Raw genomic sequence first — 19,289 nt, 5'->3', positions numbered from 1 at the left:
TGGCACTTATTCCTGACCGTAAGCTGACCTTCATTCCACACATCAAGCAGCTGTGCATCAAGTGTACAAGGGCAATGAACATCCTCCATGCCCTTTTTTTCCACCTCTTGGGGAGCAGATCAATGTTTTGTGTTAAAAATATATCATGCTCTCATTTAATCGAAACTAGCCTATGGGTCTTTGGTTCTGTCAGAAGCTTGGCCCTGAAGATGTTAAACCTCACTCACCATCTGGGTCTTCAGCTCTGCATGGGGGTTTTCAGTATTTCAGCAGTTCTCCAGTCCAGAGTTTGCACACTGAATTCCACAAATATTCTGCACCTCTGCTGTTTGCAACTATCTTTACTGTATGCTTCAAAGCTTCAGTCCTTACTACAGCATCCTATCTGGAGTTGTGTCTTTCTTCTCAGTGGGCCATGCTTTTCCAGAATAGATGGTCTGCCAATGTTCTATTTGGCCATCATATCCTTGGATGATATTGCTGTCCCTACTGGTCAGCTCATTCCCCTATGGCATATTAGATTCTCCAAATGTGATCTTTCTTTGAATCACCTAAGGAAGTTGGATATGCCTGACTGGAAGTACTGTCTTATATTTGCAGGACATCTTTCAGACCATCCTTCCATTCCCACTTATATGGATGATTCAAAATCAGGTAACCCTGTGGGCCCTCCTGTGGTTTATGATTCATTGGTTGCATACAGGATGCTCTCTATGATTTTTATGTTCACTGCCAAATTATATACCATTTATCTAGCCCTAGATCATGTAGAAGGTATATAGTACATCAGTTGTACTATTTATAACAACTTGCTTAGCTCTCTACTGCTCCTGGAATTGCTTCACATTAGATTTCAACCTGTTCTGATTAATATACAAAACTAACTGGCCCATTTTTCTTTATATTGCATTTCCATCCAAGTTTTCTGGCTACTAGGCCATGTTGTTGTTTGTGGGAATAAGCTTGCTGACATTGCAGCTAAGTCAATCTGCTCTGGTGCTGTCACTGCTGTGATTGTTCCATATATAGACAATGGTCCTGTATTGAAGGCTCATCTTCATGCTAGCTGGCATTTGCTTTGGAGTGAGCAATGTGATAACAAGCTTTTCCAGATAAACTTTTCTCTTTGGCTGTCTTTTTTCTGTAAGAATCAGTAGGAGGGAGTTATCATGGCTAGGCTACACATTGGTCACAGTTTTTTAACTCATCATTTTCTGTTGTCTGGGACTTGTGCACCAATGTGTGGCCTTTGTGACAATGAAGTCACAATAGCCCACATTTTACTGTCATACCGTTGTTGTAACTCTGTACAACAACACCATTTAGACATGTTTTTACCATGGGTTCACCCCTGATGTTGGACAGTGTCATTGATAGTGGTGACACTGTCCACCTTACGAATATTTTTAAGTTTTTTAAGGGTCATTGGTTTTTTTAACTCATTCTTTTTACTGTTGTTTGAAGTTTATTAGTTCAACATTTTATAATGATTTTACTTTTATTTTTAATGGTTTTTTGGTGAAGATGTGACTACTTATTCTTTGGCTCACATATGGTACCTTTTAAATGTTAGGTTTCACATCCACCCATTGTACTCTTTTCAGTAAATGACCTTTCCAGTAGGCACTTGGTTGGAATCAGGTACTTCTTTGTATCTCTCCATTGCCAATTCTTCTCCCATCTTCACATAAAGCATGGGAGACCTTTTTGTCACTAACCAGTTCTTAGTTGTTGAGGAGGTGGACCTTGAAAAGTTCTTCACTGATTGAGCCAACAAAATATGGTGCAAAGTAGGGTGGGGGCAGCAGTGTTGGTGTATTGCAGGTATTGTTTTATTTGGTAATGCCGTTTATTTCGTCCTTTTGTATTCTGAGTGTAGAATACATCCTGATTGACACAAGATGTGATCTCACACAAGTGTGCCATTGGGTGTCACATGCCATGCACTTTCCCTTTGCGCACTTTCTGAAAGGTGCTTGTCCAGGTTATATTTTACACTGGCCCTTCCACTAATTCAGTGTGAGAGTATAGCTTTTCTGTATGAGGTAAGGTATTGTCTCAGAAGTTAACATTTTTTCTTATCTGTAAATATATTTTTAATACATTCTTCTGCACACCTTCCTACCTGACTTCCTTGTCACTCTATTTTTGCCTTGTCTACAAATAAAGTTATTTTGAATGTAAGAGCTTAACAGGAGTCTCTACGAATGGAGATTCTGTCACCCTCTTTTTTGGTTGTAGACTACTCTTACAGAATATCATGCACCAGTGCATTTCTCATTAAACATGAAAATTTTAGGTGGATGTTAACTAAAGGCTTGTTCATACAAACTGCATGGGCAAACATGCAGAAACTTTAAGTTGTCTTGTATGTGACATTAAGTATTTATGAGAAATACGTTTGCAAATTTGAATTACAGATTTTTCAGTAATTTCACCATAATATATTTATTATTATCTTAATTTGGAAATTAATGTTTATTAAGTGGCAGAACTAAAATATTGTCAAGCTTTTTGAAAGACATTTTACATGTGCACCTGTGTAAGTAAGTTTCTGTTGCAATTTTTTCTATCTCTGCAGATGGCATTTTAGACATGTACTACTGATATTGGCACTTCCACCAGGAAACATATTAGTTATGGTTCTTATATGTAATAAATAAATAATTAAGCATGAAAAAATGTAACATTTTGAATCCAATTTAAGACTGGTATTCAACATATACCAGTGTATAAATCACTTTAGGTAGATTGCTTAGAAATACAAAATGGCAGGTTATAAACCTGTTGTCATATGTCTGTTGCTAGCTTTCTTGTTCTAAAAATAGACCTGCATTACCTAGAATGGTATCTTTCAGTAATTTCATCATGAAAAGAATGGCAGGTGTTATGTACATAGAAAAGTTGGTGATTTGTTTAAAATTTCTGAGATGTATTAAGTTTTGGAAAATCTAATTGAAACATAATATTATATTGCAATACAGCTCGTGTAAGTGCTGACAGTATGTTGCAGTATACCAGTATAAGTTACACAAAGCATATAATTCATCTCTAGCTGTCCAGATATGGAACTGTCTTTCATTGGCAAAAATGTAAAGTCATAACTTATATAAGAATATATATAGTGGTATTGGTTGCAGTTATGATAGTTGAGAGGAAAGTCTGATTGAATTGTGTTCAGTTCAGATTTGAAGTAGGTGTGTAAGTCTTTATGCTTTTAATCAGATTTACAGTCAGTTCTTTAGTACCTGTTAATTGATAATCACTTCACATGCAGTCCTAAGTCCATACTGGATCCCTTGGGCAGTGGTCACATAATTCTTAATGGCTGTGTTGTATAGAGAGGTTTTGGTGCCAATGTTTGACTTTCCACTATCTTGTTTATTGGCTTTCTGTTGTATAGACCAGTTTTCTAATAGCCTGTCCACAACCTTCCCAACCTGAATGTGTCTCTTTCTGTTCAGTTTCCAAAATTTAAACAGCTCTGACAGTGTATTTCCATTTAAAAACCTTAATTATTTGCTAACAGGTAATACTTTCACACAATATACAGAAAACATTTAAATACAGGGTGATCAACAAGTAATGAAATTTGAAGAAAAATTTGTCTTTCTGTAACAATTGTAAATAACATGCAATGTGAAGTTGGCAAATAAATAATTTTATAATTATTATTCTGACATAATTTAAAAATATATTTTTTCCTTGTAAATTTTAATGATCATTGTTCATGAATGTTTGGTGATGTAACATTCTATACAAATAACAATGGACAGTATAAACAAGTTTTTAAAATATTCTATTGTGTGTTTGTAATTTACATTTTTTAAATATAAGTGCACTATTTTTCATTAATATTGCAGGTTATTATGTTGCTGGAGCACAGTCTACATCAATACTTGATAACTCAATTGAATACTTTGCTGATGTAATGAAAAGAGAACTGTTAGAAGGTGCTAGCGGCACAACCATTAAATGTGGAGTCATTGGGGAACTTGGTTGTTCATGGCCACTTCATGGTTAGTTGTACTTTTATGAAATAAAAGCACTAAGTGAAAGCTATCTTATGAATAATTTATAATTAAGTTTATTTTGCAGCTTTAGTCAAAGAAGTAACAAATATTAGAAGTTTACTGTTATTTTATATGAAAAGTGGAGAAAACTGCAGCATTTTTCAAAGTAAAAGTGGACATGAAAGTTTGTAATTGCTTATGAATCCTTAATCACAAACAGGAAATTGCTCAAAGTTCTAATGGAACAATCAGGCAAAGATTACCTTAAAAATTCTATTGTTTGTTATTAAACACAAATCTACAAAAAGGGTTATCTGTGCTCTACCCACCACAAATATGAAACATAGCTTTTAGTGGTACAGGTCTCCAGACCTTCTGCTGTGTCACTTGGGTGCATTCTAGAAAACAAACTTATTCTTGAGAAACAACTCAAAACTTTTCCTTCCAGTAGTTAAGACCATTTAAAAGTTAATGTAAAGTAAGATATAAGATTTCATGATTTGAAGATTAAATCAAAACTTGCCCATTTGTTCATATTAATGTTATTGATATTATTTTTTCACAAGCCCTACAACAAAATTAGTTGGGTATATTGCACCAAAATCCAGAAAGATGTACTGTATAAAATGCTGTACGTGTCCATGACTTAGATAAAAATTGAAAGTTGATTTACATGGTTATAAGTACATAATAGATACAATGTTGTTTTGAGCAGTTGCTTTTGAACTTGATTCCTGTTAAATGCATCTTTACACGATATTTCAAGCACAAGGCATTATTTGAAGTGATGTTTTAGATATATTTCTTTCATTTAAAAAGGATCTTCTCTAATAGTAAAATTACAGATGCATAGTGGGTGTTGTTTTTTTCTCTAAGCATATACCTGCCCATTGCTTTGAATTAAGAAAACAACATACAAGATAATTAAAAATTGAGGATTTAAAATTTGCAAATAGGGATTGCAAAAAAAATAAGCAAACAAGAGTGGAGATCTACAGGTGGCAGTTTGCTGAAGCTAAAAATTCCTTTTATAACTCCACTATTAAATTACTGAAAATGATATCTTTTATAATATGAGATTGCACAGGAATATTGTGGGAAAACTCAGAGTGGTTTCAAACTTTATTCCATCTCTTTAATTTTGTCACGATGCAAAATTTTTCCAAGTCCTTCACTCGTGTAACAATGAAAATATATGAGGTGTAGTTTGTTGTCTCTATGCAGATATCTGTGACTATATTTCAATGCGTTTTTAACATTTAACAATTATCATAGTAGATTTTACTTCTCAAACAATGGTCATGATTCTTTCTACTGTTTTTTATACTAAGCTGAAATCAAGATAGCATATTCGGTATTTATTACTACCGTAAATAGCATTATTTCATATACTTGTTACTATTTTTATATAGAGGGTGTAATGTAACAGTTGTAAATATTGTCGATATTTGGCAACTTATGTTAAGTGCATCACTGATGTATATTTTGCATGCATTATTTGTATCCCCTTACTCTAACAAACTCTGCTTTTACTTGCAGAGTTCAAACATTCCAAAATAAATTGTTCCATCTTCAACAAACTGTTGAAGAATATATATATGTTGTGTATACCTAATAAATAAGCATGTTACTATATGTGTTTACATTTCATCAATCTGTTATTTTATCTTGGAAGAAGCATTCAGTTTGGATGAGATTGCTTTGTTGTTTCTTGCCTCTTGTTATCTTACACTATGACATTGATGGAAGCCAGTCATTAAATTTGTGATGGTAGTTTTTGCCTTCAGTATGGTCCTTTGAGAACAACTTCATATTTTGTTTGTTGTAGTTGCATACCAGTGCATGTGTTTATTCTTTGTTCTACATCTTATTTGTTTTGAATAAGTTTAGTGAGATGGATGGGTAGGGAAGAAAGCCAGTCCAGCAGTAAACTGTTGAAAAACATGTAACATTCAGTTACATACATACACAGCTTGAAATTTTTCTTGACAAATAGACATAAAATCTTAAGAAACAAGATTAATAAAAATTAATAATTTAAAAAGGGGTGATAGGGATCCTCTAAAAAATTTACAAGTACTATAGACATGAAATCAGAATGGGGATTCGTAACAAGAAAAAAGAATGTAGACACTATTTTCAGCTTTTTGATGTTTACTTTTTTAATAATCCATAGTTGTAGGCTTGAAAAATATAATCTTAGCACTAGCAGTGGAATCATGATGGGGGAAACCAAAGCTTAATAAAAAAGTTGAAGACAGTTGGTAAAACATAAAATGCTTTTATTTGCAGAGTTCAAACATTCCAAAATAAATTGTTCCATCTTCAGCAGAATTTGAAAATCATGTTACAAAGATGATTATTACTGAAATTATAATGGCATTATTATTTTACTTAGTTATTAAGAAAAGTAGTACATGGACAGATAAAACAATGTTTAGAAATATATATATTACACAACAGCTGAGTTAAGTGTGAAAAGTTAGAAAAATTGTATAACTAAAGAACTTTGTGAAATATTAATGGTCAAGGAGTTTTAGCAGTGATTAGACTGTCTTTAATGTAGAGGTCAAGGTCTAAAAATCCCATGGTAATGACAGAGAAATTGATAAATAAAATCCATGTATTTACATTCTGAAATCATAGGTCATAATATTTCACGACACAAGTTTTTACAATTTGTCATATATAATTTTGGAAGTATTATTTTTGAAAATTTAGGCATTTCAAAAAGATGTTTTTAATAGAACTGTAAGATTTTCATTTATACAGTTTTTTTTTTTTTTCTATTTTTCATCTTTAAATATTTCTTGGCATTAATTATTTTTCATTGTTAGAGAAAGCTGCATACAGCATTACACAGTGTAAACTCTATTCTATTGTATCAGTGCATATAACAGTATAAGCTTTTTTCATGTATCTATAAAATCAATGGATTAAAAAATGTAGTAATGAAAAATCGAAGACCCAGTGCTTTATGGAGGTTTTGGAAATCCTGGCAAGCAATAGTTATAAATAATCAAATACTTAAGCAATATTATTTCACTATTCACATTAGTTAAACTAATGAGCTATCAGCTTGTGCAGTTATTCAGCTTATCGTGATGTTACAGTCACAGTGGTTTCAGTAATTTATAGATAACTAAAATAATACTTTGCAATAATTAATGAACCAGAAGATAATAAAAAAAATTAAAGCAAAAATTAGTACTAACTCAAAATAGAAAAGTTGAGGTTAACAAGGATGTAAAAGTTAGAAAAACTAACTTATCTCTTAGTTATAATCAATAAAATAGTTTTATAGTATACATCATTGCTGAGCCCAAGAAACATGTCGTAATGACCAGATGAGAACATGTTATGAATAGTTGAATCTTTGTAAAACATTGAAATACATATTACATTTATATAATCATTCACTGTTTTGAATTTTGTTTTAAAAGCACAGAATATTTCAAAATCAAATTAAATATTGAAATATACATATATAAATTGTTACTTATATATCTACTTTGCACATATTAACAGATTTTACATTATAAAGTTTACATTCCAACTACATGTACACATTAGGTAATTTAATTTACACAAGGTTGGCTTTTGGTTGGTAATCTGTGAAATGTGGATAAATAATGTTCTCATTTTCAATTTACAGCAAGTACTACAAAGTGATTTAACCTGCTGTAATATATGTAAATGTATGCTTTAGAATGTTCAAAACTTGTATTTATATTTTATGATTGCTATCATACACACATTACCCACTGACATGTAAAACTATTTTTGAGTTTTTTTTTGTGTTTCATAGAAACTTTATATGCTCAGACAGTACTTATGGTATATGCACACAATATTTGTCACTTTAATCTTCTCTTAATATAGTTGAGACTTAGCAGAAATGTAGTTAAAGAAACATATTCAGATTTGGAATAACTATAGCCAGTTCCATATTTCACATAGATCAGATCTCGGTCAGTGTTTTGTGATGGAATATTTAACAAATTTACAATTACGTTATATAAGAATGACTGTTATACAACTTCATATTATTTTGGAACTGAAATATGACCATGTATTTAGTCACTGTTCAGTGCAATTCATAAAAAAATGTAATTATTCATTTCATAAGAAATGTTGGCAACTATTTATTAATAGATCATTTTGTTTTGAATAAATAAACATCAAGAAACAACATAATGACTTGGAACAAAACAGTGAAGTATCATTCCATACTGCTAATGTTTAGGTCTCCTTTGTTAACTGGAGAGATTTAGTGTTCAGCTATGGAGTACTATAGTAAGTGGAATATATTTGAAAACACATTACTCACAGTGAATAAATATTTTGTTTATTTGTTGAATTGTGTTTTCTTGGCTTTGCATCAAAGCTTAGATTCTGGACAGTTAAAGAATAAATGTTTTTAAAATACTTTTTGAAATATTTCTGCTGAACTTCAATAAACATGAATACTGCATTCTGTTAACAATGTATCTTGGATAATAATACTTCATACCTTTAGTGAAATCTTTTTTGAACTAGCAGACACACCTGAGTTTTTGTAGACTTGTGAAAGATACTTCTGATGCAGTTACCAAGTTTTTTCAAGTATATCTTCTAAATTATATATTCTTGTGGATCTCTGATTTTGTTGGTTACAGGGTCTTCAACTATAGATAAACAGCAGCACATTCTGTTACACTGTTCATTACCACAGTTGTATCCAGAGCTTTAGATAACTGTTTCTCTTTGAATATACTTTCAGTTTCTTACCTAATCCTATTAATTGTTGCTGGGATTCCTTTAATTCTTAACATGATCAGTTTCACTCTTTCTTTTTCCACTTTTTCACACTGAGTATTGTAACAAGCAAAAACACAAAATTACTCAGTATGATACAATATGTGGATTCCATTGCAAAATGAAGTTAGAAGGTTAATTATTGTCTCTAAACTTTGAGAACAGATACATTTTATTATTTCCATCCTATCATACACAAAAGAGCTTTCACAATCTTTAATATTCATAAACTTAAATTCCTCAAAATAATCACTCTGGACTCCAAAAAGGGAGTTTTTAGGCACATTTTAAAATTTTTGTAGGCATTGAAATCGTCATTTGCAAACAAATGTTTATATAGTTCAATGAAACTTTAATAAATGGATGTTACACACTATGTTCTTTTTTTTGAGCATTAAAATATTTTATTGTTGAATTCTTAGATTCTTTGTAATCTTTCCTTTTAGATTTTGAGAAGAAAGTTCTCCAAGCTGCAGGACTTGTTCAATCAGAATTAAAATGTCCTGTAATCATTCATCCTGGTAGAGATGAAAATGCACCTCAGGAAATTCTACAAATTTTCACAGAAGCTGGTGGAAGAGTCGATAAAACAGTCATGAGTCACTTGGATCGTATGTTTAATATGATAATTGTTGGCATATTAGTAATCTGTTATATTTTGTTCACTTGTTTTATGCATCCTTTGATTTTAAGTGATTTCAGTCTTATAAGTGGTACAGTTCAATCTAAGAGTTTAAGTGTTTTTCCAAGAAAGTAAGATAGCATTTGTATATTTTTATGTACATTCCATACTGTATTCTTATCCATTGGTTTAACTTATTTGTTCAGACAAAGGATGTTACTAAGAAGTTTTATAATATAATCAAGGGTGCTTTAATGATCTGTAAGGCAAGATTCTTTACAGTAGGTGTCTGTGACATGTTAGCAATAATTTTCAACTATAGACAAACAGCACAGTTTTCTACTACAGTTATATCCAGAGCTTTAGATAAATGTCTCTCTTTTTCTTCAAAGCCCACACACTGGTTTGTTTAGATTAGAAAACAATTATTTTTCACTGCTATATTATTGTACAACTTGTAATAGTCTTACTTTAAAATTGACACGATATACTATTTATCCCTCAACTTGCAATCATGCATTTCACTACTAGAATTAAACAATGAATTTTGACAAGTATTCTTACCCTGACAGAAGTCTAAAACATTTCATGCAATACTTGATATTCTGATGCAGTTAAACCAAGAAACTTGGAAATTTTTAGCAACATAACACAGCAATCTCACTATTGTAAACAACAGCTAATTTGTAACAATTGAACTGCACAACATGTGATTCTTAATGGTTACCATAAAATATTGTTTCTAAGAATAATTAAACATAACACCTATGCTATATAAACTATATAAATCAAATGGTATATAAACCAAATAAAAATGTTTGCAATAAACTTCAGATGAAACATCTGTGTATATCTAACAGCTAGGACTGTTAAGAATGCTGATACAATTATTAGTGTATGGTAGACTTTAACTTTAGACATATTTATTGGGAATGTATGAAGTTGAATATTGAGGAAGAGAGATATCTTTAATCACTTCATGTCAGTGAGACTATTGTTGGAAACGTTTAAGTACAGGAATCTTTAGAGGAGATTAATCATTGTATAATTGCATTTGGTATTTTGCCAAATGTTAAACTTCTCTTAAATAAGGTAGTAGAAAAAGTACAATACCTCACCATATTATAGTACTATCAGATACGAAATTCATATCAAAATATTTCTATTTCATTAATGTTTTTATATTTTTGTAAAAAAGAACACACTAGGAAAATGGGTTTTGTTTTTCTACTAGGTTTAAGTTCCCAGTCAATTAGAAACCCATTCAAAATTGCAATTTTTTTCACTAGAAAAAAATAAATTTCAGAATCATTTTTAATGTGGAAAAATAGCATAAAAGCCAAATAACGCTGCTGTATGTAAAACATTCATCTGGTATGAAATCAAATTTACATTTCTTCACAGCACAAGTATAACTGAAGTTATGAGAAGGCCAGCACCATGTGAAGAACATGGTGAAGAAAATAACTAATATTTGCTAAAATGAAAGCATTCTGAATCTCTTCTTTAATTCCTGGAAAGTTGAGAAGTATCTGATCATTTTTGCTTATTTCTTCTCAACCCCAAATGATTTAATTTCTGAAAGCTGTTCTCATTTTTTTAAACCATTCTGCACCTATTGCACACTCTTCCCATTTATTTTTAATACTCTTTTTTTAAAAAAGTAAACATAGTAACTCAAGGTGGGTTTCTTACTGACAAGGATCTTAATATAAAATGTTTTGTAAAGATTTATAAATTAGTTATTTTACAATGAATAAAGAAGATTGATTACTGACACTTGTAACAGTAACATATAATTTCTTTGTATGTTCTCGAAGCTTGGTGGACAATAAATTTATAAACATAATTTCCAAGAATAATCTAAATGCTCACATAATTAGACCTTTTTTGAACAGCCTTATAATGTAGTTGATAATTGTTTGAACAGGTACAATATTTGATAGATCTACACTGCTCGAATTTGCTTCCATGGGTAGTTACTGCGAGTTTGATTTGTTTGGAATCGAGGTGTCTCACTATCAGATGAGTTCTAAAGTAGATATGCCAAGTGATGCCCAGCGGATTTCACTCATACTCGGTCTTGTGGAAGAAGGATTTGAGGACAAGGTTGTTATTGCACATGATATCCACACCAAACATCGACTAGTAAGTTTTTCATGTTTTTAAATAGTTAGTATTTTTGTGATTTTTATTTACATCTTTCAATCAGTGTATTTAACTACTTTATTACTTGTTAACCCTATGAATACAGGCATGGTGGAATTCATCACTTTGCAACCATGAAGGTATCCATGAGAGTAGTTGTACTATAATTTTTGGATAATGTATGCAAATATTTACAATATCTTGCAGATTATTAGTAAACATAATATTAGGTTTTTAAATTAAATATGAAGAACTTTTATTAAAGATTTGCTCATGAAATGTTTCAGAATGTTGACTATCCAACGTACAAAGTAATTTTATATTATTTGTAAAAATTCATTATTTAATGTAGCTGTTTGCAGTATAACTCTGAATATTCATCTGCAAGGTGATTTTCATGTTCTATATGACAATATTATTTGTTATCTTACAATTTTTACATTTCACTTGTATAATATCTAGGATATGCTAAATGAATAACAAAATGTTGTTTGAGTTAAATGTTTATATTTTATTTTCCATTATATATAGTTACACAATATAAATACTAGTCATTATCATCACTAATAGTGCAGTGTAATAATTAAAATTAAAAATAAAAGTATGTACTTATTTTTTATCTCATCATTAAATACATTTTATTGGGGTCATATTTTGGTGTTATTTTCCTTTCTGATTCTTCATCTATCACTGTTCATGGACAATGTAACTTTGTCATTGACAAAGAGTCTGATTTAGCCTGTGTCAAAACTCAACTGTTTTTATAACCCTTGACCAGTGAAGCAATGAGTAGAAATATTTAGATAATTCTTAAACATTTGTGTGAATTGTAAAAAACAAATAATATATAATTAATTAAAATATAGAACTAAAATACAAATGCAATTTAACTATCTATCGAGCTAATATGTATAAGGCAAACAAAAATAGCCAGGTGATAGGGAAGTCACTCATCAGTCCAGTAAACTTAATTTTGGCTTCCCTTGTTTGATGTTAACCTTTTTGCAATGGGTCAGGGTTTACAGGCCACGTCATTGCACTTGTTGACTTGCATTCAAAATTTTATTGAACTATTTTATGAATTTATGTCATTAAATTTGGAATTAAATTGTAGATTATAATTCAAACTATAATATTATAAACAAATTCATTTCTTACTTTAAAAATAAATATTTAAAATAACACAAATATAGATTTTAGTGAGTTACAAATTACTATTTGGAATTAGATGTTTGTGATGTCACAATACTAAATTTATAATTTCATAAAGATTAGGAACTCAAGTTACTAATATTTACCAAAGAGAATATAAAATAAGAACCTCATATCTTTTTATTTTGGTGATATATGGCTTATGTACTGGATAAAACATGGTGGCACTGTTTAACTCTTTGTTTGAAACAATCTCTTGTATACTTTTACTACGATATATGACATATGAATAATCAATCAACAGTTTAGAAAGTCCCCAGAGTGGTTTTCTCAGCCATTTTAATTTTTGAAAAGCTACCATGTTTTTTTATTCAAGTTTTCAATTAGGTGGGTTGTGTCTTTAGTTTGCTTAAAGTTTGATATTTTTTTTAAATCTAAATAACTCTTAATTACTAAGCTTAATAGATTATAGTGGAATTCTAGGGTATAAGTGTAGTTAATTATGGTTTTTTGATTGTTCAACTTGCTATTTAAATCTCAAATAAAATTTTGTTTGTTCTCCACATGCAAAATTTTAAATGGCTTAGCAACCTTTTTCCAGTAACAACTGAGTACAAAGGTCATAGTGAGAAGAGATAATACTTTGCTTTACTTCTTTATTTATTATTATATATTTTATGAAAAATAAGTTCAGTAATTTTTAAATAGTAATAATCTATACACACATGCATATATAACACTTGAAATGTCATTGTATATTACAAATTACCAGTCCACTAAAATATAGCCAAGACAGGGAAGACTAAAAGTCAGTTGTATATTACTGGATATATGACCTGAATGCACATGCACTGCATGAATGCAAGTCATGTAATGTTAGGTAGGCATGAATGGAAGGACAGTATAATAAAATATATATATATATATAGCATTATGAGACTTAAGCTATTTAGACTAAACATTTGTATTTTTTTGTTATAATATGTAGTCATTCTAGCATAAAAAAGCTTAATTTATAGTTATTTCCTTTTTTTATAATATTTATGAGATTGGTTAAGTAAAAGACCTTTCATAGAGTATAAAAAATAGCATAAAGTATAAAGTTACTGAAAATAAACATTTGAAATGTATTTAGGAGGTTTTAGAGATTATGCAAATAATATTTGAGATATTTGGAATGAAAAAGTTTTTAATCATAACTTGAAATCCCTTTGCACTCAGACTAGTGGTTTGAAATCAAAGGTGTGTGAAAAAAACAAAAAAACATTTCAGATCTATCTGAATCTTCATTATTTAATCCACAACTTTTAGAGGAATCCAAATCTTATCTGACTACTGACTTAGAGAAGAGTAAGAAACTGCTTACACAAAACATGTTATGGTCAGACAAGGTTTTTGAGAGCTGAGTGAGTCTGGGTACATATCATTTGAAGTACAAAGATGAGAGAGAGTATCTGATAAATAAAGGAGTTGTCAGAACACTCGTATATCTAACAGTATATAATAATCTCCAGTTGAAACCACCATTTGAGGATATCATCACAGGCTTTTTTGTGTAAAATGGAGAGACAACACTCAAACTATGTTTAGAGGGTTCATTCAAAAAATGAAGAAAGATGTCTGTGGCCTGAATTCTGGCATGGATGTATGCAGAGCTTATTTGTGTCACCTGGCCAACAGGTGAACATATCTACAATGAGTTATCCAGTTTCAGTCAGATGAACCTAAGGTACAATGGACTGCATGAATATATATATATATGGAAGAGGAAGTCACAGAAGAGGCATGACAGACAATTTAGAAGTAACAATTGCTTGTGCTAATACCAGGATTACAAAAAAAACTGTTGTGTATCTGAAAGTAGACATTTACATACCAACATACCTGAGATAACTAACTGAAGATTGGGAAAACAATCTAGACTCAATATAACAGCAGCATCTCAATGATTCATTGTTGGAATATGCCAGTGTATTAATTATACTGAATGGTCAAATGGGTCAAACAATATTGACACAACATTACTAGATACAAGTTATGCATGTTTGCAATTCTTTATGATGAGAAACCCACTTGAAGTAAAAATGTATCTCAGAATATTGTTCTCTGCTTTATTAGTAATAGTGTTAATATTCATACAAGCTGTCTGAGATACATTTTTATGAATGTTCAATTAAACATATGCCACGAAGGTTAAAATCCCCATCCAACCAAACATGCTCACTCTTTTATCTATGGGGATATTATAATGTGTGGTAAATCCCACTATTTGATGGTAAAGAGTGAGCATGTTTAGTTGGATGGGGATTTTAACCCACAACTCTCGGACAATTCAGGTCGAGTGCCCTAATCACTTGGTCATGCAGGACACTCAACCTGAATTGTCTGAGGGTTGTGGGTTAAAATCCCCATCCAACCAAACATGCTCACTCTTTCATCTATGGGGATATTATAATGCATGGTAAATCCCACTATTTGATGGTAAAGAGTATCCCAAGAATTGTCAGTGCATGGTGATGATAGCTGCCTTCCCTCCAGTCTTTCATTGCTAAATTATAGATGGCTAATACAGAGAGCCATCATGTAGCTTTGCATAAAATTCAAAACAAACTTATACAACCAGTTATATGTGCAGTAAGGTATGCAGCACTATTGCTACCAACCACCAAGTAGCAGTTATTAGCTTAGTTTCAGCGACTGTGGTCCCAAGAGCTCTGAAGCATGAGATTTTCAATACTTTTCATAACTTGAAAATTGAATGGAACCAAGATGTTACATGCGCTTTTGCAAATGGCCAACAATGATTCTGCTGGCCACATTAAAGATATTCAGTGCTGTTTTGAACATTCTCTGACTTATGCCACCTAGATTAAAAGACAAATTAATCAGGGTTTAAACTCTAAGAAATAATTCTTGGTTCTTTTTTCTAGAGAATAGTCCTGGATATTGCTGATCCACTCACAGAGATTGAAAACGTACCCCAGACATTCTTATAAGCAACTCTACAAAATGAACCAAGGTTTATCACTGATCATTACATCTGCTCAGACCATGGTTGATGCACTGGTAAAACATTGGATAACCCATCTCAAAGCACATAAAGAGACACACTAAGATCACAGAGCAGTCTTGAACAGCCATGTGTAGTGTAGGATATAGTGAATATGCAAACTTTACCTTGTAATCCCAGTATGATGGGTTAGTGGAAAGGGTGCTATATAATGTCTAGTGCATGCTTGCTAAATCTGTAAATCTGGAGCAAATTGACTGAGATTAAAACTTACCCTATGTGATAATAGCATATCATACAACTGAGCTAAGATATCAGCTATTTACCATATGTGCTATTGCTAGGTTGAGTTTTGCTTCCTGTAGATGTAATGCATGGGTCTCCACTTAAGTGGACATACCATAGTGTTCATATAATATAAAGAGTGGTTGAGATATACATTAGTTGAGGCATGAGTGTGTACGTTAATGGCTAGGAAAAGAAAATGTGCTATGATCAGGCAATGAAAGAATGAATGAACAAAAGTAGGTGTGACTTTGGTATGTACTAGTATCACAGAAAGCTCTAGGCTCCAGCTTTACTAGACTGTATCTTGTAATCTGACAGTTTGGATCATTGACTTACAAGATAGCTCTTGAAGGGTGTGTACAAGCATGTCTTGCTTGTCAGCCAGCTGTTTCCACGTGTAACTGATAAATCTTTAGTGATCTGGCTTGATCAAGAGTCAGAAGAGAAAGTAGTTGTGTTAAATAAAGATGAAAACACTTTTATCCCATTATGACCCCAAAAAATAATAGAAAAACTAAATACTTAACTGGCTGTTTGGGATGAAGAATAGCTGGAAGAGGTGAGATTCTGGTATAACAGTCCATGGAACCAATAATGATAATTTCCTAATTGGTGTGGCTGGGAACTGGTAAAGCAGCTATTATAATCAGGCAGTTGTATGTGTAAAGACTGAAATAGTGTTGCAGCTTTTGATTTCCAAACCTGGAAGTGGTGACATGAGGTACTATATTTGTGTTATATTGTGCATTCGCTACTCATATAACATAGTGCTTGATTGTAAGGAAATGGGAAGTTGCCTGGAAGACTGTATTGGTGGTTAAAACAAACTTAAAGATGATTTAATTATTACAATATTGATGCTCAAAGACCCCTTAAAAAAAGACCCATTTATAACATTTGTGATGTTTTTATGTTTTACTTATTTCAAAAAAGTACAATTAATGTTTAGTTTGTAACATTGCATATTTATTTAACTAATTTTGATGCCTTATTTCCCAAGAAGTTTTGTTACATTGGGAAAAAAAAATAAGCCCAAACCATGCTAATGTTACTTAGAACCTTAAGGCAAAAAAAACTCAATGAGCTATAAAATTTTCAAACAGAGCAGGGATCTTTGCCAATCACATTCAGGGTCTTCATTCTAACCAGCTTGGTCTGCCTGCCATATACAATAAAAATATACAACCTGTAGTAAGGTTATATTTGCATTGGAACTCTCGCACATACTACTCTACCATAATATGTACAAAGTGCCCACGTGCATGCACATATGCTCACACACACTGCTGATATGTATTGTCATTCGTGCTTGTAGTTTATATTGATGCAGAGAGAGACAAAGCTAGCTGTATTGCACTTATTATTATTCTGTTTCATATGGATCAAAACGTTCATAAAATTCTGTTTGCAGTTATTATGTTCCATTTAATTTATGGATTTTCCCACTTATCTCATGATAGTTAGGTCTTACATTTTTCCTAGACTTGACTGGTCTTTTCTATCTTCCTTAGGCCTACACATGTGTAACCAGAATGAAGTCAGAGTTTCAGCTGTAACAATTAATAATGAAAATTCTAAATTTGATCATATTATTTCCTACCAAAGGTTTATCAGGAAGAAGCTAAGACAGCCGTGTTAGTTTTATTGTTATATCATCTATACTAGAAATTCATCTCACAAACTCACTAAATATTCATAGTATTGGTGTTTATTACTGTTGCAAATTCCTGCCTACCCATCCATATCCTTATAAACACAGCACAGAGCAGTGGGATAATGTAACAAACTGACCTGTATATACTGTACTGTGTTACCACACATAGCCATTAATACCCAGTAGAACTCCATATAAAGTTTACATCTATCAAAACAGCTCAGAGGTGCAGCTTGTTCATGGTACAAAGTTTAGTGACTAAAACAACAAAAGCAGAATTTTCCTAAAGTTTTCATTCCCTTTTGGTGGATTGTATGAATATTTTTCTTTTACCAAATACCATTATTTTTAAACTAAAAATGGAACAAAAGATATTTATGTGGGGGTTCAAGTTTTTAGTTAGGGGATTTACTATTAATTTTGGTCAAGGATTGTCATCAACATTATGTAAGTAGTGTGGGCATGGATAATTGTACAATAGATTGTAATACTGTTTTGAGTAAGGGTCTGCTCCAAGGCACTGTTTATTTGTAGGACAACACAGGTTTAAGTTTGTCATCTAAGGACATTTTAAAGTGTCTTTCTCTTTCTGCTTTAATACAGGTTTACCCTTTCAGCTATGATAATATATGTAATATATATATATATCCTATTTTGAAGTGTACCTTTATTAACAACTATTTGTATGTTTCAATTACTATATAATACATACATAAAAGAAAAATAACAGAAACATTAGTCAAACATTAGATACAAAGACATTTTAGTCTGAACAAATTAAATTTCACACTAGACAAAAATTAAGCTTGCAAAAAGAATTTTTATAAACTAAGTTATTTGACTGTGTTTTGCATATATTACTACTATCTTTCATTATAAGCTCAAAATAATAAAAACTTTATTTTTTATCCCTACAGACAAAATATGGAGGCCATGGATTCTCTCACATCCTTCTCAATGTTGTTCCCAAGATGTTAAACAGAGGGATTTCACAGACAGTCATAGACAAAATACTTGTTCATAATCCTGCTCAATGGTTGGCCTATGATACGTCATGTTAGTAACATGATTGGGAGATATTTCAAGAAATTAACTTATTTTCCTGTGGTTCTGTTTTTGAAAAGAATGTATTAAAATAAAACTTAACATGAGTTTATTGTAATTGCCAGTAATTTAAATATATATTTAAAAGAAAAAGGAGTGCAAAAAGATATATATTGTCTTCTGTTAAACGTTTATAACGTTTAAAGCAAGTCTATACATATACATATTTGCACTCCGACACATGTATTATGCTTAACATATTGTTGCTTAAGAGACACATTATTCAGGTAAGCATTTTGGAATCTGTTAAAATAATTTCTGATCATAATATTTAAACTATTTAATTAAATTCTTTTTTATTACAATATCATATAAACATCTTAAGTTTCAAAAATTGTACATCTTTAAATTTTTAACATTACTTTTCAAGTTTTATGAAACACGATTAAAGGTGAAAGTTAACTACACAAATATTATTCAGGTAGTATAAAAAAATATAAAACAAATGTATCACTAACAAATTATTCAGCTGGAAAATCCAGTCCTTTAAAAAACAATCTA

At 31.2% G+C, this 19,289-nt stretch overlaps 1 protein-coding gene across 2 annotated transcripts in view; it reads left to right on the top strand.

Moving 5' to 3' along the window:
* LOC143253623 (N-acetyltaurine hydrolase-like) overlaps nt 1-18,835 on the top strand; it is a 50,486-nt gene extending 31,651 nt beyond the window's left edge. For both annotated transcript variants that reach the window (XM_076507764.1, XM_076507765.1), the window contains 4 exons: nt 3,864-4,019; nt 9,257-9,421; nt 11,363-11,580; nt 18,602-18,835. In XM_076507764.1, the coding sequence (XP_076363879.1) occupies nt 3,864-4,019; nt 9,257-9,421; nt 11,363-11,580; nt 18,602-18,745 (683 nt within the window). In that variant the 3' untranslated portion in view covers nt 18,746-18,835. The remainder of the gene's footprint in view (nt 1-3,863; nt 4,020-9,256; nt 9,422-11,362; nt 11,581-18,601) is intronic.
* Nucleotides 18,836-19,289: the final 454 nt, after the last annotated feature.

Source organism: Tachypleus tridentatus, chromosome 6, assembly GCF_004210375.1.
Source record: "Tachypleus tridentatus isolate NWPU-2018 chromosome 6, ASM421037v1, whole genome shotgun sequence".
In the NCBI taxonomy this organism is placed as follows: Eukaryota; Metazoa; Arthropoda; class Merostomata; order Xiphosura; family Limulidae; genus Tachypleus; species Tachypleus tridentatus.
The sequence above is the reverse complement of the archived record's forward strand: the minus strand, read 5'-3'. Positions and strand labels throughout refer to the sequence as shown.